Consider the following 22,874-nt stretch of genomic DNA (forward strand, 5'->3'; position numbering starts at 1 on the left):
TTTTGCTGATATAATCACAGTGCCTGGCCTCTCTCTCCTGCATTATCCTAACTCGCTATGGAACACTGGGGTATTATAAACATTTCAGGCTTGCTTGTTGATTCTCCCCCTGACCCCACATTCTGTGTTCTGGAGCATTGGCAAGGTGAATTAATTACTGCAATTTGAATAATTACAGGGGATACAATCACTTCTTGCAAGTTTTTTTATGACTCCACATTGCATCATCATTAGCAGAGCTGCCAAGTAAATATATTTATCACCTCATGGAATTATAGGTTAGGAAGAACAAGGTTTTTCTTGCTTGTTTTGTGTGTGTATGCAACCATGTAATGGAGAAGAGCGAAAATGAGGTGATGTTAGATACTGCTCTGGGTGCTTTCGTGGGTATCTTGTCAGCAAATCTTCAGTGGAAGCAACATGATAACTTTCTATTTTGGTGAGCAGCAAGTTCTCACCAAGAAACAATGGTTTCCGGGTAACTAGGTCAACTGTATGAATGCAACGGAGGAGGCAAACTGGATAATATGTGGGGGGAAATTGTAATTTTCTGTTCCTTGGCATGAGGAAAACTTTGTATTAGATTGGTCTGTAAGATGGAATGTTATTGGTATGTATCTTTATCAGTTGAGGAAGTGAGGCCTCACCCATTTGCCATTTCATACCGAGGCCCCTTTGATCCTTTGTTCCCTCAATGACTTGTCAGCCAGGCTATCACTTCATGGGAAATTAGCTTGTCTGAATTATCTTGCTGATTCAGGGGATTAGAGATGTCTAGTACACAGTTTAGCGCCCCAAACCCTAATTAAATTCTGATACTTGCTGGGTCCAGAGATTACAATGGTCTGTCAACCACAAGCTCTATATTGCTTCATAAAAATAAATAATAGGTTTAATCATCTCTACTCCTCATTCATATCAGCTGACTATTAAGAACAGTTATTGCATTCTGTTGAGGTTTCTTTTTCCAACTCAAAGTTTTAGTTTCTTCAGTTGAACTTTGGATCTGCATTTGAACTTCTGTCGCACTTGGTCAGAACGGCCTCTTAAAAGAACAGGCAACCATTTTGCAACCGGGAAATAAAATATTATTTATTTCATAGATAAAATGTTCACAATCTGATCATAAAACTGCCTCAATTTCATTTGGCCACATTGTCCTAATTAATTTAAATATGTTGATGTTTTGGTGTAGAACACAAAGAACGTGTTTGAAGCCACAAAGTCTTCTGTTTATAGCTTTCTTTGTATTAGATGCTACTTGTGGAGGATTGAATGACACGGCCTCTGATGATGTTAAATCAAAGTCAATTTAGATTTTAGTAAAGTTGCCTGTCAGTGTGAAGGCCAAATATATGATTCAGAAGTGCAATAACTTCAGGCATAGAATTCCTGTTCCTAGATCCTGGGTCCAGCACATCCTTATGCCCACACAGCTGCAGCAGTTGCTCTAGTCAGTGGTTGGATAGGTAAACTCTGCATCAATCACTATCTTCTTGGGAGCAGAGCTGGCCCAAGACATCTTGGTGTCTGAGGTAAGCCACAAAACGGCATCCCCATCCTCTCCAGGGAAGAAGGAATGAGTGAAGATCTCCACCAGGAACAAGTGGGGAATAAAGATCTACATTGGGATCTGCTGCCCCGTGGATCTTGCGGCCAGAGGTGGTTGCCTCACCTTGTCTCATGGGAGGGCCAGCCCTGCTTGGGAATCATGCAACACACTGTTATCCTCTATCCCTTTATTTCCCCCTTGTGGTGTAGGAACCTATTACTATGAGTTTGAATGCATGAGGATATTACTTTAAATGCACCCATAGTTCTATATATTCTGCACCATACTAATCAATCTATTATTAAAAGATCATTTATTATTTTGTAATAAACCAACTCTGTGGGGAGCAGTCCAATTTGTGAGAGCTCATTTCTGGGCATGAGATAATTTGGGTCAATTCTCAGAGCTCTGTCCAGCTGACTCTAGTAAAAGATCTCACAAGGGAGTTTGTTTTAGGGGTTAGGTAGGTTGCACACACACATGGGGATTCCAATTTACACTTTTAGGACCTCATGTTCCTACATTGATACGAACAACATAAGTGAAACTACAAACATCTCTGTTGATTACTTATTTCTTTCTATCAGCTGCTCTCTATTGTTGAATTCAGGCCTTTCCAAAATAATGTAACTTTTTAAATTTAGTTTTTTAAATTCATATATCACTTAATCAAAAACTATACTATAATACATATATTATCTCTACTTCTCATTCATATCAGCTATCTAATCAGAAAAGCTATAGAATAATGTTGATGTTTCTCTTTCTCTTTCGGAGTTTCAGTTTCTTCAGTTGAAGCTCATGTTTGCCTCATTTGGTCAGAATGGGCTCCAAAAATAACATGCAACCATTTTGCAGTCCAGAAAAAAAGACAAAATTGCTGAAATAGTTTCATTTATTCTCATTTTTTGATGTTTCACTGTAGAATACAAAGAAAAACACCATGGGACCTCAAGTTCTAATATTATTTAGATCTTTCTTTGTATTAGATGTTCTCTGGTGTTCAACTCAGGCCTCACAAGAATAATGTAGCATTTGGGGAAAAAGATGCAAGCCAGTAATCCAGCACTAGAAGCCAAGATGGAGAAGATCTCCACAGCCACCATGTATTTTCCTCTGGTGCTCAGGTAGGTTGGAATGAAGGAGAGCCAAACACTGCAGAAAACCAGCATGCTGAATGTGATGAACTTGGCTTCATTGAAGCTGTCCGGCAATTTCCTGGCTAAGAAGGCTACAGCGAAGCTGAAAATGGCCAGAAAGCCCATGTAGCCCAAAACACAATAGAACATGAGGATTGACCCTTCATTACATAAGAATATAATTTCTTCACTCATTGATTGCATGTCCAAATCTGGGAAAGGGGGAAAAGTTGTCAGCCAAAGACCACAAAGCCCTACTTGAATTTTAGAGCAGAAGAGGACAATGGAATAAGCCAGTTTTTTGCCTACCCACTTCCTGATTGTGGATCCTGGCTTGGTAGCCATGAATGCCAAAACCACTGAAATGGTTTTGGCCAAGATACTGGAGAGGGCCACAGAGAAGACGATGCCAAAACCTGTTTGTCGGAGTGGGCAGGTTGCCTGCTTAGGTGTTCCAATGAACATCAAAGAGCAAAGGAAACACAAGAGGAGGGACACAAGGAGAATGTAAGTGAGGCTTCTGTTGTTGGCTTTGACGATGGCAGTGTCCCGGTGTTTAATGAAGATGCCAAACACCAGAGCTGTGATCAGAGACAACAGTAGTGCTGAGGAAGTTGAAATGATGGCCAAAGTTTCATCAAAGCCAAGAAAGTTTGGTATTTTAGGAATGCATTTATCCTGGTCTTTGTTTGGATACTTATTTGCTGGGCAACTGATACATGTTTCCATGTCTGTAAAGACAAATGATTAGGAGAATTTGAAACTATGAAGAAAATTCTTAAGAATTTTTGTCATCAGGAGTTCACCTAGCTAATGTTCTTTACCGGGGTAGCTTTCAAAATTTCTAGCCCAAAGACTTTTGTCTGAGATATTTCAAAATTAATCTCATATATCAAATCTGGAATTTCTACATAGAAGACATCTCTATGTGTTAGTGGTCCTCCTCCTCTTTCTTAGAATCACAAGCTGTTATAGTGAAATGAGAGCATTATCACAGCTAAAATCTTCTGAACTGAGAGAGGTTACCTCCCTTTCTAAAAATATTTTCTTCAGGGTGTTTTAAAGATTATATTGCAAACAATGAGGACAATACAGACACCACAATTTTAAACCTTTCACCTCCATGCTTTTAGTGACAACAAAAATTTAAGGACTTAAGAGTTGGCTAAATAAATGGTGTAGTTTGGTCTTAATATGACATTTCTCACCCTTTTCACTTGAGTACGTCCTGCTGGGACACGGATCACAATCATAGCAACAAAATTTACTTCCCTCCTTCTTTTTCTTCCCGTAACCAGGACGGCAGTTGTCATTACATACTGACAGGGGTGGCACCTATCCAAAAATATAAGAATAATTTATTTTTTAACACCAGGGGGTCTATCAGCAAAAGGAGCGACCGATAACATGAAACATATGGTCTGTATGTGCACAGGTGACGCATAGAATGGGATAAAATGCTGTTGTTAAGCATCATACGAGCCCAATATAATTTGAGTATACATATTTGGCATAGCTATACATACAACTTTATTAGAATTCAATAAATTGGCTATGCCAGTTGTAGGAACCACAGCTGTTTCCTTCACGAATGTCACTTGGTGTCCTTATGATGCAACTAAAGGATGTGGGAATTGGAGGTACTGTAGTATAATGATTCTGCTCCTACCTGCAGTGTTGTTACTAGTAAGTAATACTAGGAGGGTATTGCTTAGTTGCATGTCTTTGGGGCTGTGCTGGCCCACAAGGTTTCAGGTTCAGTCATCTTTATGATTCAACATTTATATGGAATAGCGGCTATCTTCTAGGAATCTGGAGGACAGTGTCACAAGTATACTGATGACCTGCATCTCTGTCTTGGCTTTCCGTAGGAATTAGGAGAATCAGTGAAGGTGTTGAACTGCTGTCTGAAGGTTGTGTTGGACAGGATGGTGGCTGAATCCTTATAAGTCCAAAGTTCTTTGGGTGAGTGTTTTCTGTGTCTCAGAATTATGTGAAGGATCTCTTCTGGGAGGGATGGCACTAAATCTGAAGGAAGAAGTTTATAGGTTGGAACTACTTTGAGATTCCAACTCATCACTAGGGTCTCAAGTGGCTTTTGTGGTTGGCTCTTTATGCCCAGCTTAGGTTTATGCACTAGGTGCAGCTATGCCTAGCATCATACAAAATCCAGGATATTATAATGTTCATTTTAAGCCCAGGCAATGCTGCAACAATCATAGGATTCTATCAGATTCCACAAACTGGAGATCTACCTCTGGGACTTCACATAAAAGAATGTCTGACAACAGTATCTGATAGCCATTGGTCCTTCTCAATGTGAGATGTCTTCTGAGCATGTTGCTCTTTTTCGTATTGTGGCTCATATGTTTGTTTAGTGTTAGACCTCACAGTATTCCTTAAAGTATATTGCTTACTGCTTGTTGGCTTACCAATGTACAATAAATAGAAAGGCAATATCCCCATATTATTCAATATAATATCTAATTCAAAGCAAAGTGCAATCAGCCTCAGCTGGGCAACAAGTGGGCTCTTTTAAACTAATCTACAAGCATGTTCCCACAAATAAAGCCAATCATTCAAATAGAGATTCTATCCATTAAAATACTATCCATCTAGAGAGGAATTTCCTCTTCTTCAAGACTACTTTTCTCTCCCAGCAAACTTCACATTTAATCAGTGCTAAGTGACAAAAATGCCTCCTTGTTTTCATTGCATTCCATTTTATGGGATAGCCATGAATTTGACAGACTGTGCAGTTATTTCCTTACCTGAGTCAAGTCCCTGTGCCATTCAATCTGCCCATCATTAATGGTGAGCTCTTTCCCTGGAGGGGCCTGAGGATCCAGCCTTCCCACTTTGACCCTGATGTAGGATTTATTTGGGAAAGTGATCAAATTTGTAATATCATAACCAGCTGCTAATTCTCCATGTTCATTTAATGTAATTTCTTCACCAACAGAGTTGTTGAATGAGATTTTCTGTAGGAATGAGTGGAGCTAGGTGGAAAGAGAATCAAAAGGTCTATAAAGTATTAAAACATTCTGATTAAAATTGTTGAATAGCTTTCCTAGATGCATTCAAGATCTTTATAACTAAGGTTTATAAAGTTTTAATTCAACGTATAATTTATGACAGTGTAGAATTGGCTGAATCATTCTTGTTTTCTGCAAATGAAGGCATTTATACCACACACACCACACATGGAGGAAAAATTACATGCTGTCATGTCAAAAGACTTCTTTTATGCCCCCTTTCCATTTCACTTTTTAATCAGTATTGTGCAATGATATGTTCTTGCAATTTTAAGAGGTTTTGAACAATCTCTCTGGATGACAATATTCAAGCCCACTACCAATTTATTGAGAAGCTGCAGTTTGTTATTCTATGATGCGCCTCCTACCCTATGATATTTTTTTAAAAAAAGGTATATTTGAACCTTAAAGATACTTTTTCAATACTGATCATTTGAATAATTAGTTATATTTTGTGCAATGCCAAATGACTCTGCTGCCTCATTTCACCAATCTCTCCCTTCTCCTCTGCAAATCAATAGTTGATTTTTCTGATGCTTTTGCTGGTGTTGGCAGTGCAGATAAGGTTTTTCAAAGTTTGTATGGGTGAGTCAGAAAGTTCATAAGAAATTCAAAGCGGGAAGGGGATTGCCTATATTTTTTCTATTCTTTGTTAACATCACAAGGTGGCCAAGTGGAAAATGTGCTTGATTTTAATTTTCTTTCTCTTTTTGGTTTATGGCATCCCTATACTTTGCTAGAACAGTGCATACAATCAGAAGGTAGCAAAAGAAAAAAAAAAAGACAGGCACACCTTCCTAGCAAATATATTTAACCAATTACGCTGCACCTAACCAAACATGGTTTGAATTTCTATTACTACCCACCCCATTTTTACTATGCACCCCAAAGCTACAAAAATTGTCTAATTAAATGCCAATTGACATATTGGAAAACACTACTTCCAACTCATTCTCAGCTGCTGTTATTTAGCAGCTATTCTGTCTTCAGGTAGCTGCTAGTCTGGTGCTTATGAAAGTCCCTCATCCAGTATTGGTTCTGTATCGTTTTAAGAAATATGCTAATTCCCATCTTTGATATTGTATCTATTATACTTAAATTTTATTTCTGTAACTGAATATTTTTCATTCTTTGTAAGTAAATACCAACTCACATAAAATATCAAGGGAGTGCACGAACACTTTGCAAAACAAGCTCTTTGTAACAGCAAACACTACCTTCCAAGGCGCTATATTCTGAGGAGATCGTCTTCCAGCAGCCTCCATACTTCTGTGGTTGGATTTAGCCAAGTGCCTATGTAAGGCATGTGCCAAAGCCGAGACAGCATTATAGATACTGTAGCTGTGGCTGGTCATGCTCATTTCAAAAAATGGCGCAGGAAGGCTCTCCAGCATTTCCTCTCCGGTACAAGGCTTAGCTTTGTCTGATGACTTAGCAGAGTCTGTAACTGAACAACCAAATGTTTGTTCCCAGAAACCTGAGATAAAACCATCTCCCTCTTCCAAGGAAGGATTTACATGTTGCAGAAAGTCTCGGAAGTCACGAACTTCCTTGGAATGAATTGCAAAAGAGATAGCACCATGGAACATTTGAATATCAACACCAATAACTTTCTGAAGAACATATATTATGAAATCAATTTGAGCTGTGGTTATCCATACTTTTCCTTCAGGTAAGTTCTTTTTGGACTGGGAAAGTATCAACTGAGTTAGCTTCATTATATTTAGAGCAGTGGACAACCATATAATAGATGCACTTTCTCCATATACAACAACTGCATTTGCTTTGCTTGTTATGAAAGCTGGGGACAAAATCCTTGAGTCACCCACTATATTAAATGAGTTACTAGTGATATGAACATGTTGTTTAACTCTTTCTGTGAATGCTGAACAGATCCCATTTTTGAAAAACATTGGTTCAATGGTATTCAAGAAACGTTCACCAGCTTCATTAGCAGGAGTGATGAGCCCAACCCATTTCCATCCAAAATGCAGAAGCAGCTGGATAATTCCCTTGTACTGAAGATCTTCATTAGGAGCCATGTGGTAAAAGGAAGGGAACTTAATTTGATCATTCATGGATGCTTCAAATGAACCATATGAAATCTGAAAAAAGAAAAAGAGAACCATTCCAAAGGGATGGAAGAATTCAAAGGAAACCTATTTGTCTCACATATCCCAAATTTACTGATATTTTGGAAAATATCCACCTCCCCTTATATAAAAAAGTACAGACACAATTTTGCTCAATTTCTCATTTCTTATGGAGAGCATTCTAGTTAGCATGTCCTGGGCTTAAATGAAAATATTATATGATTACAGTGGTACCTCGGGTTAAGAACTTAATTTGTTCTGGAGGTCTGTTCTTAACCTGAAACTGTTCTTAACCTGAGATACCACTTTAGCTAATGGGGCCTCCTGTTGGCACTGTGCTGCCATCACACGATTTCTGTTCTCATCCTGAAGCAAAGTTCTTATCCCGAGGTACTATTTGGGGGTTAGTGGAGTCTGTAACCTGAAGAGTCTGTAACCTGAAGCATCTGTAACCCGAGGTACCACTGTATATGATTCCATTTGGATACCCCATTTACCAACATGGCACTTTTTAACCAATCTTCCCTTACCTGCATAAAGCACACATCCTTAGTAACCTTGTTCCTGTCATGCACATTGTTTGAGACCCCCATGCTATAACAATGCTATAACAACAACAAACCCATACATTTCAGTCCCTTTCACTTGTCCCTGTTATGCCACTCCATATTTATGAATCAATAGACTCCTACTGAAAAGAGAGCTGAAGAGTGAATTACGGTGCGAAATCTCAATTTTCTCTTATACAGAATGTTCCTACCTGTGGAATTTTGTAAAGACCCAAGATGTCTGCCATGCACAAGGTGACCTCAGAGCTCAGTCCCCCAATGACTCCTATTATATTTTCCTGGTAGCCACATTTGTAGTTGGGGACAAAGCTATGTGAGTTAAACAGCAGATCCAGAGTGGTGCGGTAGGTCATCTTAGAGTTATGGTAGCTGTCATAGATGTGGAACCCAAGAGTGACATTGGGCAAGACCTTGGGATTCTCATTGATCTCATCAATCGCAAACACCAGGGCAAGGATGTGCTGGTAGAATTTTGATAACACCCTGGGAATAAAGTGGCATTATTCCATGGGAAAATAAAATAGGGCACATAATCTAGATTTGAGCGATACAGCTTTCAGACTGTTAGGATATATAAGGGCTATATTCAAAGGTAGCAAAGTTAGTAATTAAGTAAGCTTTATTGGAAAGATGGGTGCTGTTTTGTTCCTTGTTTTGTTCCTTTAGAATGTTTGGATTGCTCTTTAGTCCAAATCTTTTTTTTTATTTTCTCAAACACATAGATTGTGAAGAAATCTATACAGAATTTATAGAATTTTTTTTGACTTTCAGTTCATCTTCTGTATTTCTGACCATGTTGTTCCTTCTCTCTATACAGTTTCATCTAGAAACATGTGCTGTGCCATATGGCTATGCTACAGTTTTTGAAATTATTGCTATATCCCTTTGGTAGTAGCTTTCTCTGGAAATAAAAATGACAATAAAGCTGATGACAGCTGCCATTTTCAATGTGAAGTATAAGTTTTTCGAGAGAATAAAGATACAGCAATGGGGAGTAACACATATTGTATTTCTACCAAGTATGCCTACTTGTGAACTAGCAATGATGGTTGTCAAAAGCTCTGATCCCATGTTTACAAAGCACTTTGAATACATTCTTCATTAAACTTACTTCTGCTTCTTTCCAATAAGCTTTGGACACTGCCATTTTATTTTAATAAATATTCTTACCGCACTTCATGAAGGAAACACAGGCTGGCATTCACTTGCTATGAATCCTCACAAAACCCCCTAGGTTGTAGATGACCCAGAGAATGGAGATTTGAAACTGTATCTCCCTAGTGCTAGTCTGCCATGATAAATGACATGTGGGCAATGAAATAGGAGGGCAGAGGACTAGAACGCAGGTGATGTAAGTTTCCATATGAAACAGATCAAACACATGTCAGGGAACATTAGCACACCAAACACATGGCAATGGCAGAGGCAAAGAGTGCTCACTCTTACAGCCACTATTGTGCTGACAAACAGCAATATGGCAGAGTTTTTATGCGTAGTGAATGGGTATCTGTCATCTGGCCAAGTTAGCATTTCTCTGACATCAGCCTGCCGTAACAATTTAGGGTGGCACTTTGGGGACAATATCACTCAGAGTCAGACAGTGTTTCATACCACAGTAGAGCAAGTCAAATGATATCCAGTGCACCCTCTGCTCCACCTTCCGCTCAGACGTGTGGGATGTTGGCATCCAAAATGCATATGTAAAGGGTTAATTTCAAGAGCTGTAGAACTCTGTGATGTCATACACTTTGTGGCAGTTTTGACAGTTATGGCACTGTATTTAATCTGCAAGTACACCAAGTAAAGGTTATTGGCTCTTTAAAATTTAAAAGAGAGAGTTTTGCATAGTTTTTATAGGAGAAAATGGAGAACTAATTAAAGGATCAAACAACCCAGGGCTGACTTCTGCATGCTCTGGAAATGGGAACTAGAGTCTAATTCTCACAAGAAATGCATCTGGCAACTTCACTATGTAGCTTTCAGGGTACTGAAGAGGCAACTCCAGACTCTCCAAGTGTCCCTATTTTCCAAGGACATCCCTGATTAAGAGAAGCCATTCTGGTTTATGATTGGATCCCGGAACATCCCAGTTTTCCTTCAGATGTCCCTACTTTCTTTGGAGAAATGTTGTGTGGGGGGTATGGAGTTATCTGACCCCCAAGTCATCAGAAGGCAGCCCTCTATAGGGAAGTTTATAAATGTTTAATGTAATATTATTTTTTTATATGTTGGAAGTCGCCCAGAGTGGCAACCCAATGAGTTGGGTGGGGAATATATGGTAAAATTATTCTTATTATTATTGAATAGGACGTCCCTATTTTCATCATAGAAATGTGGAAGGAAATCAGTCACTGAGTGCTTGAAAAAATGTTAATAGAAGAACAAATGGCAATTGAGCAAGAGTAAGTAGAAAATAATTTGAACACCAACACATGTAAACACACGTGCACTAGTTAAAGTTTATATGGGAGACTGGAAATCACATAATTTTATCTTATTCTTCTTTTATAAACCCACTTCGTTTATGAATAACTGAGTAACTAAGACCAACATTATGTTTTGTGCGAAGACCTTTCTGAATACGGGGGAAGCAATCAATTAATAATGATACATGACATGAAATAATAGTTTTGCCTAGTGAAATTTATAGGTTCATTTTGTTGTATTTTAGCAGCCAGTCCTTATGCAAGTTCAGGACATTCTCCATTACCTCTTGGTGGAGCAAATTCCACAGTTTAACTATTCAGTGTGTGCATAAGTAGGTTCTTTTGCTTGTCTTGAATTTTTCCACATTTAGCTTCATGGGATTTTCCCATGTTCAAGAATTATGAGAGAGGAGTTTCACCACACCATTCATAATCTGGTGCACCTATATAATGTCACCTCTTGCTCACCTTTCTCTGAACTAAAAAGTCCCAAATGTTTCCACTTTTTCTCATAGACGAGTTGATCTGATCACTTTTTCCTGCTTTTTCTGAACCATTTCAAGATGTACAATAAATCTTTTTAGATACGGTGGGCAGAACTGTACACAATATTCCATAATTGGTATAATAGCATTATGATTTGTGTAGTTTTGTTTTTAGTTCCTTAAGGCTTTAGTGAGGATTCCTAGCATGGAATTTGCCATTTCCACAGTTTCTATATACCAGGTCAGCATTTTCAATGAGCTATTCATTACTGTCCCAGTATCTCATTTGTGGTCAATCATCAGCAGTTGAAATGCCATAGATTTGTAAGTGAAATTAAGGCTTTGTTGCCCAAAGGTACATCACTTCACACATTGGATTGCATTTTTCATTTTACTGCCCATATATCCCATTTCAAAAGATCCGTTTGGACCTCTTCACAATCCATTTCTGTTTTAAACACCCTGAAAAATTTGGTTGCATCAGTAAACTTGCCACCGCCCCTTCTCCTTCTCTTACTCAATTTTCTCTTTGCAGAATTGGATCACTAAATCTTAAGGATTCCTAATGTCCAAGTGAGAGTTTAGACGTGGCTTGTATGCGCAGATGTTTCTCATACAGTCTATCAAATCTTTCAAATTAATGCAGTTAATTAATTAATACGGTTTAGTAATACAATTCTAAAACTACTCATTCAAAACAAAGTATATTTCAGTCACATATAAAAATGTAAAGAATTAATAAAATCCTATTAAGTACTATTTACTTACAGTGGGTTGTTAATCAAGGCTTCAGAGGGGTGTATATTAAATAAAACATTGGGGAAGACGTAGCGGATATGAGATGCAATCCCACCAATGACAGGGTCACCTGGCTCATACCACTCATGTGGAATAGGTACAGGATTAGTTGTGGTAAAATGAGCACTATGCACTTGGCACACCATGTTGGGGAAGAGCAAGAGAAGCAGCAGCAGCAAGGTTCTACACATGGACTCTTCTTTGCCTTTCTACAATATCATTATTATCAGCAGCAGCCTGATTTGACCAGCATCGATTTGGAGGCAGCAGACTCTGCCAGTTCAGTGATTAAAGGGACATGCATGCATCTTATCATTAAACCCTGTCACAAAGACCGGCCTTGAATGGTAAATAAGATGAAGTGATTTGAAGTATTGCCTGTACAATCACAGAGCCTGGCTTCTCACTTCTGCATTATTCTAACTGTCCATGAAAACTTTCAGGCTTGCTTGCTGATTCTTCCCCACCCGACATTTTGCCTTCTGGAGCATTGTCAAGGTGACTTAATTATTGTAATTTTAATAATTACAGGGGGGACAATCACTTCTTGCCGTTTTTAAGGACTCCATGGTGCATCATCCTTAGCAGATCTGTCAAGTAAACATTTGTTGCCTCAGGCAATTGTCAATTAGGAAGGGTAAATTTTAACTAGTTTGCCAGATAAATCATTCAGATCAGATGCCAGTCTTGCAAATTGGCGCAGGGTTAGCAGCATAGTGTGAGGAGCCAATGTCACAGCTCCTCCTAAAAGATGCATGTGGGTGTATCATTCTTTAATTGAACGTATGACCCTTCTGTGAATCCTCACCAACCCAAAAATATATATGGTAAAATGAACTTCAAGGAAAAAGCAGTGACTATACAATCGAAAACAGAAAAGCAAAACTGATGAAAAAGGGCTGATATCCAATTGCATCCATTTATCAATGGGACAAACTTCCACAAGTGGAGAAGTAAGAGAAAAAGAGCTATTACACAGTGGTACCACATATGGTTCATGTGCAGAGGGTCTGACATTCAATACCTAACATCTCCAGGTTTCACTGGAAGAGACCCCAGTCTAAAACCTTATAAAGCTGCTGTCCATCATTGTAGACAATATGGAACTAAATGCAGTAGTGAATTGGTTCAGTATAATCTAGGTTCCCTTCCTTCTCCTCCCTCTGCAGCTTCCCATAGGAGGGTACCCATGGTGTGCAGGAGAAGCAGAGGAAGGAGAAACGAGGGGTGAGGGGAGAGAGACTTTCTGCTGGCTACCAGGCAATGGCTTTTCCCACCTGCCTTGCCCCACCCTTCAGCCCTAGGAGCCTTTCACAGACCATGACTTTAGGAACAGCAGAAGCAGGCTTTCAGTCATTTGATGTTGCATAGCATCCTAGTTTCATTCCTTCACACAGCCCCTATTCATTAACACCTCTATTACGAGGGGTCATGCTTGACCTACATTTTGTGTTTGTATCTGGATAAGAAGTTGGCCTAACCTGCAGTGTACCCTGGGTAATCACCCACTTTGCCTATTTCTTTTCCAATCCCCTCTAGGAAGTTGCTGTGTGACAAGGGCCATAATAATTAAATGACTGAAAATGCTGAATTGCAGTGATGGTGATAATAAAATAAATTAGCAATGGAAACATCACTGAATGCAGATTTCAGAACTTGACTTTGTCCGAACCTCTGGAGAGAGTATTCCTCAGTCAAATATAGATAGCTGAATGTGGGATGAGTAGTACAATAGCCGGTCATGTTGGGTGTCCTGACTAGCCAGGAAACAAGATGTACAAAACTTCCTTAAGGTAGGAAATCCATTCAGGAGAACTCTCTTTAAGAAAACCTTCCTTTACTGCAATCTGTCATGTACAAAAGAATCACATCTTAGTGCCACCTATGCATCAGCAGCCCACTTCATTATATCACTTATACACACCCTCTTCTGGTACTCTTAACGTAAGCCCAGCAACCTTCCACACATCTTCCTGCTACTCTCTGAGCAACATTTGTACTACACTGGATAGTGTACCTAGGGGCTTGGTAGGGATTCAGTTGCCTGTCCGTGTGAAGCCCAGATATGTCATTAAGAACTATAATAGCTTCAGGCATAGAATTTCTGGTCCTGGGTCCATCAAATAGACCTATGCCATGCAGCAGTGGCTTTAGTCAGTGTTTTGATTGTTACTATCTTCTTGGGAGCAGATCTGGTCCAAGATCTTTTGGCACCTGATGTAAGCCACAAAAGGGCATCCCCATCCTCTCCAGGGAAGAAGGAGTTAGTAAATATCTACAATAGGAACAAGTGGGGAATAAAGATCTACATTGGGATCTGCTGCCCTTGTAGATCTTGCTGCCAGAGGTGGTCACCTCCCCTTGCCTCATGGGAGGGCCAGCCCTACTTGGGAATCATACAACACACTGTTATGCTGTATCCATTTATCTTCCCCGTGTATTGTAGGAAGTTATTATTATGAGTCTGAATGTGTGAGGATATTATTTTAAATGTACCCATGGTTCTATATGTTCTACACCAGGCTTGTCCACCTTTCAAGATACTGAGATCTACTCCCACTATAAAAAAACTGGCAGTGATCTACCAAAGTTGTTCAGCTTTTTTTAGGAAGTCAAAGTTGTGGAGCTTTTGTTTTAGGAAATCAAAGTTCAAAGTGATTGTTGAGCTTTTGAGAGGGGGTGGCGATCTACCATGATCTACCACAGGCACCTCACAATCTACCAGTAGATTGTGATCTACCTATTGGATGTCACTGTTCTACACTATGCTAATCAATCTATTGTTAAAAGATAAACCAACTCTGCTGGGAACAGTCCAATTTGTGAGAGCTCATTTTTGGGCACAAGGTAATTTGGGCCTATTCTCAGAGCTGTGCCCAGTTGACTCTAGCAAAAGATCTCACAAGGGAGTATGTTTTAGGGGTTAGGTAGGTTGTGGACACACATGGGGATACCAGTTTACACTTGTAAAACCTCATGTTCTCAGATTGATATCAAGAACATAAATGAAACTACAAACACATCTGTCATTTACATATTTCTCCCCATCAGTTACAGGGACGCAGGTGGCGCTGTGGGTAAAACCTCAGCTCCTGGGACTTGCCGATCGTCAGGTCGGCGGTTCGAATCCCCGCGGCAGGGTGCGCTCCCGTTGCTCGGTCCCAGCGCCTGCCAACCTATAATAATAATAATAATAAAATTTTTTATTTATATCCCGCCCTCCCCAGCCGAAGCTGGGCTCAGGGCGGCTAACAACAATAAAACAGTACAAAAGTACAACACAAACAACACTCTAAAATCATTCATTACAAAATTAATTAAATTCAAGCCGCTGGCCACCATTGGGCCAGAGCTCCGCGAAGATTGCTGAGGGAGGGAGTCAGGCTGTGCCCTGGCCAAAGGCCTGGCGGAACAGCTCTGTCTTGCAGGCCCTGCGGAAAGATGTCAAGTCCTGCAGGGCCCTAGTCTCTTGTGACAGAGTGTTCCACCAGGTCGGAGCCACAGTCGAAAAAGCCCTGGCTCTAGTTGAGGCCAGCCTAACTTCTCTGTGGCCTGGGACCTTCAAGGTGTTTTTATTTGAAGACCGTAAGTTTCTCTGTGGGGCATACCAGGAGAGGCGATCCCATATGTACGAGGGTCCTAGGCCGTATAGGGCTTTAAAGGTTAAAACCAGCACCTTAAACCTGATCCTGTACTCCACCGGGAGCCAGTGCAGCTGATATAGCACCGGGTGAATGTGATCTCGCAGCAAAGACCCCGTAAGGAGTCTTGCTGCAGCATTCTGCACCCGCTGGAGTTTCTGGGTCAGTCTTAAAGGCAGCCCCACGTAGAGCGAGTTACAATAATCCAGTCTGGAGGTGACCGTCGCATGGATCACAGTGGCTAGGTCAGGGTGAGAGAGGTAAGGAGCCAACTGCTTAGCTTGGCGGAGATGGAAAAATGCCGCCTTTCTTATAGCTGCAATCTGCGCCTCCATGGAAAGGGAGGTGTCGAAGATTACACCCAAACTCTTAACAGACGGAGCTGGCACTAATTGCGCCCCCGCTAGAGATGGGAGTTGCCCCCCCAATCCCATATCGTCCCATCCCAGCCACAGGACCTCTGTCTTCGAAGGATTTAGCTTCAACCGGCTCCCACGTAACCATCCAGCCACAGCTTCCAGACATCTGGTCAGTGTGTCTGGGGCCGAGTCAGGATGGCCATCCATCAACAGATAGACTTGGGTGTCATCGGCATACTGATAGCAACCCAGCCCCAAACTCCGGACAAGCTGGGCGAGGGGGCGCATAAAGATGTTGAAAAGCATCGGGGAGAGTATCGCACCCTGAGGTACTCCACACACCAAGGAGTGGCGCGATGACAATTCCCCCCCAAGCGCCACCCTCTGTCCCCAACCAGAGAGAAACGAGCGCAGCCATTGAAGGACTGTGCCCTGGATCCCCACGTCGGCAAGGCGGTGGTCCAGAAGTTCGTGATCGACCATGTCGAAAGCTGCTGACAGATCTAGAAGAATCAGCAACCCCGACCCGCCTCGATCCAGCTGTCTACGAAGATCATCTGTTAGGGCAACCAGAGCTGTCTCGGTCCCATGACCAGCGCGGAAGACGGACTGGAATGGATCCAGAGCCGATGTTTCATCCAGAAACCCACCAAGCTGTTCAGCAACCACTCTCTCAATCACCTTACCCAGGAATGGAAGATTCGAAACCGGGCGGTAATTGGATAGATCTAAAGGATCTAATGATGTTTTCTTTAAGAGAGGGCGCACCACTGCCTCCTTCAGTTCCCCTGGGAATGTCCCCGTGCCAAGGGACAAATTGATGATATCTCCCAGGAGGGCCCGCACCTCGTCTGGACACGCTCTAATCAGCCAAGACGGGCACGGGTTGAGAGGACAGGTGGTGGGCTTTCCAGCTCGGAGGATTCTGTCCACATCGGCTGGGGATATCCAGTCGAAGTGGTCCAATACTGGACCCGAGGACAGTCGAGGGGCCTCCAGTTACTTTATTGTATCCAAATTGGCAGGGAGGTCATGGCGGAGCAACAAGACCTTCTCCGCAAAAAAGCTCGCAAATGTCTCACAGCTGTGTGTCAAATTGTTATTTAAATTTGGCTGTCTCTCAAGGGACGTTAAAGACCTGGTTATACTAAATAATTGCACCGGGTGAGAGCTAGTGGATGCAATGGAGGCCGAGAAGTAAGACTTCTTAGCAGCCTTCACCGCCATCTCGTAGGTTTTCATAAAAGCCCTATAAGATGTTCTTGAGGCTCCGTCACGGGCACCCCTCCATACTCGCTCTAGCCATCTCAGGTCCTGCTTCATTTTCCGGAGCTCCTCGGTAAACCAGGGAGCCCAGTTTCTGCGGGGTCGCAGAGGGCGCTTCGGTGCGATCTCATCGATGGCTGCCAGGAGCTGGATATTCCAGCCCTCAACAAGCTCAGTCAATGAGTCGCCAGGGGGAGCAAGGTCCCGCAAGGCTTGGCGGAATCTATCAGGGTCCATCAGCCTCTGCGGGCGAGCCCAAATTGGCTCGGCACCTAAGCAGAGTGGGGGTGGAAAGTCAATCCTGGCTTTCAGAGCGTAGTGATCAGACCATGGCACCTTCATCGAAGGAGACATGATCACATCTATACCTACGCCAAAGATCAAATCCAGCGTGTGGCCTGCTTGATGTGTGGGGCCCGAAACAAACTGGGAGAGCCCTAGTGTCGCCATGGAAGACACCAGGTCCAGAGCCTGTGAGGAGGGAGTGGCATCAGCATGGATGTTGAAGTCCCCCAATACCAATAGGTTAGGGAACTCCAAGGCCCAGCCGGCCACCGCCTCCAATAGGCCTGACAGGGTGGCTGCTGGTGCGCTAGGTGGCCGGTACACCAGCCAGACAGCCAAGCTCTCCTCGGAGCCCCACACTAGGCCAACACATTCAATGCCGGGGATCAATGGCGATGGTAGAGCCCTGAAAGGACAATCTTCCCGGATTAATAATGCCACCCCTCCCCCCCGGCCCACAGTCCGTGACTGGTGGAGGACGGAGAAACCCGGGGGCGCCATCTCTCGTAAGGTAACTGTTGCCCCTTCGTGCACCCAGGTCTCCGTCACACAAGCCAGGTCGACCCCCTGCGAGATAAAGAAATCTCGCAGGGTGGCGGTTTTGTTGCCTATAGACCTGGCATTGCACAGCACCAGTGACGGAGGTGAGTAATCCTTGCTCGCCCTACCCTCGTCCCTCGGGATGAGGCGCAGATTGGAAGGGGTACAAGCATATCTGTATCTCGATCCCCTTTGCCTATAACATCTGCCCCCACCGCTATACCTCCCTCGCCCCTCCACGGTAGCAATCCCAAGCCTCATAGTAGCCTCCATTGATGGTAATTAATGTTATTCTTTCGCAGCCTAAAACAATAAAACCTTAAAACAAGAAAAACAAAAAACAAGAACAACCCAGAAAACAATAAAACAATACAAATAAAAACTGCAAAAATTACAAATTCATCAAAATCTAACAAATTCCCAAGCCCACCCAAACATCCATCCCACCCCCATGTATAGAAAATCTAAAGGAAAAGGAACATTTTAAAACATGTTAAAAAGAACTCTGCACCCCTCCGGGTCCTCCTGGGCAGTAGCAGCATCAGTGGCAACAACCGTCCCTGTGAGGCCCCACCTGGGCCAGATAGTACCGTATTTTTCGCTCTATAGGACGCACTTTTTCCCCTTCAAAAATGAAGGGGAAATGTGTGTGCGTCCTATGGAGCGAAGACGCCATAGCCCTGCAACCCTCTCCCGGCTGGAGAGGTGTCGCGCGGCTATGGCAGGAGCCACCATAGGCGCGCGTCACCTATCCACCCGGGAGAGCGCGCGCGGGGCTAAAGCAACCCCCGCGACCCTCTCCTGGCTGGAGAGGTGACGCGCGCCTATGGCAGGAGCCTCCATAGGCGCGCGTCACCTCTCCACCCGGGAGAGCGCGCGCGGGGCTAAAGCAGCCCCCAGCGACCCTCTCCCAGCTGGAGAGGTGACGCGCGCCCATGGCAGGAACCTCCATAGGCGCGCGTCACCTCTCCACCCGGGAGAGCGCGCGCGGGGCTAAAGCAGCCCCCAGCGACCCTCTCCCAGCTGGAGAGGTGACGCGCGCCTATGGCAGGAGCCTCCATAGGCGCGCGTCACCTCTCCACCCGGGAGAGCGCGCGCGGGGCTAAAGCAGCCCCTCGCGACCCTCTCCCGGCTGGAGAGGTGATGTGCGCCTATGGCAGGAGCCTCCATAGGCGCGCGTCACCTCTCCACCCGGGAGAGCGCGCGCGGGGCTAAAGCAGCCCCCCGCGACCCTCTCCCGGCTGGAGAGGTGACGCGCGCCTATGGCAGGAGCCTCCATAGGCGCGCGTCACCTCTCCACCCGGGAGAGCGCGCGCGGGGCTAAAGCAGCCCTCTGCGACCCTCTCCCGGCTGGAGAAGTGACGCGTGACTATGGCAGCAGCCTCTCCGCTGCGCCTTTCCGCTGCTCCCTGACCTGCTCTTTGGGGCTGGTGGTGGGCTTCCCCCTGCCAGCCCCAAAGCGCAGGTCGAAAGGAACCTGAAGCCTGGAGAGCGAGAGGGGTCGGTGCGCACCGACCCCTCTCGCTCTCCAGGCTTCCAAGGTAGCCGCCTGAACGCACCTTAAACGGCACCTTGTTTTAGAGCAGGAAAACAAGAGGGGGAAAATTCTCCCACTCTCTGCGCAGCGCCTCCTGCCACTTCGCTGAAGGGGCACTGGGCAGAGAGCGGAATAATTTTTTTCCCTTGTTCTCCCCCCTCTAAAACAAGGTGCGTCCTATTGTCCGGTGCGTCCTATGGTGCGAAAAATACGGTAAGTGGCAGGAGCAGTCCTTGTGAGGCTTCAGGCCCCGCTCTGGGCCAGGTGGAAATGGCAAGAGCAGGGCCCTCAGGCACTCACAGGGCAGTCCTCCTGGGCAGCAGAGCAGTCCTTTTGAGGCTTCAGGCCCCGCCCTGGGCCAGGTGGAAATGGCAAGAGCAGGGCCCTCAAACACTCACAGGGGTTCGAAAGCACCCTCGGGTGCAAGTAGATAAATAGGGACCGCTTACTAGCGGGAAGGTAAACGGCGTTTCCGTGTGCTGTGCTGGCTCGCCAGATGCAGCTTGTCACGCTGGCCACGTGACCCGGAAGTGTCTTCGGACAGGGCTGGCCCCTGGCCTCTTAAGCGAGATGGGCGCGCAACCCCAGAGTCAGACACGACTGGCCCGTACGGGCAGGGGTACCTTTACCTTTACCTTTACCCCATCAGTTGCTCTCTATTGTTGATTTCAGGCCACACTAATATAACATAGCTTTTTTATTTAGCTTCTTAAATAATTAATTAATTAATAGGGACGCGGGTGGCGCTGTGGGTAAAACCTCAGCGCCTAGGACTTGCCGATCGCATGGTCGGCGGTTCGAATCCCTGCGGCGGAATGAGCTCCCGTCTTTCAGTCCCAGCTCCTGCCCACCTAGCAGTTCGAAAGCACCCCTAAGTGCAAGTAGATAAATAGGTACCGCTTTATAGCGGGAAGGTAAACGGCGTTCCGTGTGCTGCTCTGGTGCCGGTTCGCCAGAGCAGCTTCGTCACGCTGGCCACGTGACCCGGAAGTGTCTGCGGACAGCGCTGGCTCCCGGCCTCTAGAGTGAGATGAGCGCAGAACCCTAGCGTCTGTCAAGACTGGCCCTTACGGGCAGGGGTACCTTTACCTTTACTAAATAATTAATATATCACATAGTCAAAAAAAATTACTCTAATACTTATCCTTTACTCTTCATTCATATTAGCTGTCTAATCAGAATAGCTGTGGAGTAATATTTCTCGTTCTATTTCAGAATTTCATTGTCTTCAGTTGAAGTTCAGAAGGTAATGTGAACATTTGCCTCATTTGGTCTGAATGGCCTCTTAAAATAACATGCAACAAGTTTGCAGCCCAGAAACATAGCACAAAATAGATGAAATAGTTTCATTTGGTCACATTGTTCTCATTCATTCACATTTTTGTTGAAATAGTTTTATTTAGTCACATAGTCCTAATCAGGGCTTCTTTTCAGCCGAAACTGATTTCACCGTAACTCATTTCTGACATCTCTCAGGTGGGTGCCATTGCCATTCTAAGAGAATAAGTGAGAAGTTCACTGTGAGTTCCAGCACATATTTTTCTATTTTTTTATGTTTCACTGTTGAAAACGAAGAACAATCATGGAAGCACAAATTCTTATTATCATTTATATCTTTCTTTGTATTAAATGCTCTCTGGTGTTCAACTCAGGCCTCACTACAATAATGTAGCATTTGGGGAAAAAGATGCAAGCCAGTAATCCAGCACTAGAAGCCAAGATGGAGAAGATCTCCACAGCCACCATGTATTTTCCTCTGGTGCTCAGGTAAGTTGGAATAAAGGAGAGCCAAACACTGCAGAAGACCAGCATGCTGAAGGTGATGAACTTGGCTTCATTGAAACTGTCAGGTAACTTCCTGGCTAGGAAAGCCACAGTGAAGCTGATAATGGCCAGGAAGCCCATGTAGCTTAAAACACAGTAGAACATGAGGACTGACCCTTCATTACATAAGAATATAATTTCTTCACTCATTGATTGCATGTCCAAATCTGGAAAAGGAGGAAAAGTTGCCAACCAAAGACCACAGAGCCCCACTTGAACAGTGGAGCCAGAGAGGACAATGGAATAAGCCAGTTTTTTGCCTATCCATTTCCTGATTGTGGATCCTGGCTTGGTAGCCATGAATGCCAAAACCACTGATATAGTTTTGGCCAAGATGCTGGAGAGGGCCACAGAGAAGACGATGCCAAAACCTGTTTGTCGGAGTGGGCAGGTTGCCTGCTTAGGTGTTCCAATGAACATCAAGGAGCAGAGGAAACACAAGAGGAGGGACACAAGGAGAATGTAAGTGAGGCTTCTGTTGTTGGCTTTGACGATGGCAGTGTCCCGGTGTTTAATGAAGATGCCCAGCACTTGAGCTGTGATGAGAGAGAACAGTAGTGCTGAGGAAGTTGAAATGATGGCTAAAGTTTCATCAAAGCCCAGAAAGTTTGGTATTTTAGGAATGCAATTATCCTGGTCTTGGTTAGGATACTTATTTGCTGGGCAACTGATACATGTTTCCATGTCTGAAAAGACAAAGTGAAATTACGAAGAAAATTCTTAAAAAAAATTGTCGTCAGGAGTTCACCTTGTTTAATTTTCTTTAGCAGGACAGCTTTCAAAACCTCTAGCCCAAATATGGAACTTCTACACAGAGGACATCTCTGTGTTTTAGTGTACCTCCTCCTCTTTTTTTAGAAATCTATGTAAAATGCAATACGTTCTTTTCTAAAAACATTTTCTTTAGGATGTTTTAAAGATCAAGCAATTATCTGACTTTTAGAAAACATCTGAAGGCAGCCCTGTTTAGGGAGGTTTTTAATGTTTGAAGTTTTATTCTGCTTTTAGTCCTCTGTTGGGAGCCTCCAGGAGTGGCTAGGGAAACCAAGCCACATGGGTGGGGTATAAATAACAAAATTATTATTATTATTTATTATATTGTAAACAACAATAATAACAATATAGAAATCCATTACTTAACCCTCCCCACAGCAAAATTTTAATGACCACAAAATTTTAAGGATCTAAGAATTTGCTAAATAAATTGTGCAGTTTGGTCTATCTTAACATGACATTTCTCACCCTTTTCACTTGAGTACATCCCGCTGGGACATGGATCACAATCATAGCAACAAAATTTACTTGTTTCCTTTTTTTTCTTCCCG

General features: G+C 43.4%; 3 protein-coding genes across 3 annotated transcripts; all 3 read right to left on the reverse strand.

Annotated features, from left to right (window-relative positions):
• Positions 1 to 2,520: 2,520 nt before the first annotated feature.
• Positions 2,521 to 6,159, reverse strand: LOC310747315 (vomeronasal type-2 receptor 26-like; the record flags this gene model as incomplete). Its single annotated transcript, XM_083581681.1, has 4 exons — positions 2,521 to 3,422; positions 3,900 to 4,026; positions 5,463 to 5,690; positions 6,142 to 6,159. 4 exons carry the CDS (start codon positions 6,157 to 6,159, stop codon positions 2,521 to 2,523), a joined length of 1,275 nt encoding a protein of 424 aa, XP_083437807.1.
• A 691-nt stretch (positions 6,160 to 6,850) lies between these two features.
• Positions 6,851 to 10,126, reverse strand: LOC310747117 (vomeronasal type-2 receptor 26-like; the record flags this gene model as incomplete). The annotated part of the gene is made up of 2 exons (XM_083581451.1): positions 8,580 to 10,126; positions 6,851 to 7,831 (listed from the first exon to the last, which is right to left on the reverse strand). Exons 1-2 carry the CDS (start codon positions 8,739 to 8,741, stop codon positions 6,851 to 6,853), a joined length of 1,143 nt encoding a protein of 380 aa, XP_083437577.1. The 5' UTR covers positions 8,742 to 10,126.
• Positions 10,127 to 20,853: 10,727 nt separating this feature from the next.
• LOC310747159 (vomeronasal type-2 receptor 26-like) lies at positions 20,854 to 22,868 on the reverse strand. The gene is made up of 2 exons (XM_083581513.1): positions 22,792 to 22,868; positions 20,854 to 22,235 (listed from the first exon to the last, which is right to left on the reverse strand). The coding sequence occupies exons 1-2, from the start codon at positions 22,808 to 22,810 to the stop codon at positions 21,334 to 21,336; spliced, it is 921 nt and encodes a 306-aa protein (XP_083437639.1). The 5' UTR covers positions 22,811 to 22,868; the 3' UTR covers positions 20,854 to 21,333.
• Positions 22,869 to 22,874: the final 6 nt, after the last annotated feature.

Source organism: Podarcis filfolensis, assembly GCF_964270895.1.
Source record: "Podarcis filfolensis genome assembly, chromosome: 13".
NCBI classification, from domain to species: Eukaryota; Metazoa; Chordata; class Lepidosauria; order Squamata; family Lacertidae; genus Podarcis; species Podarcis filfolensis.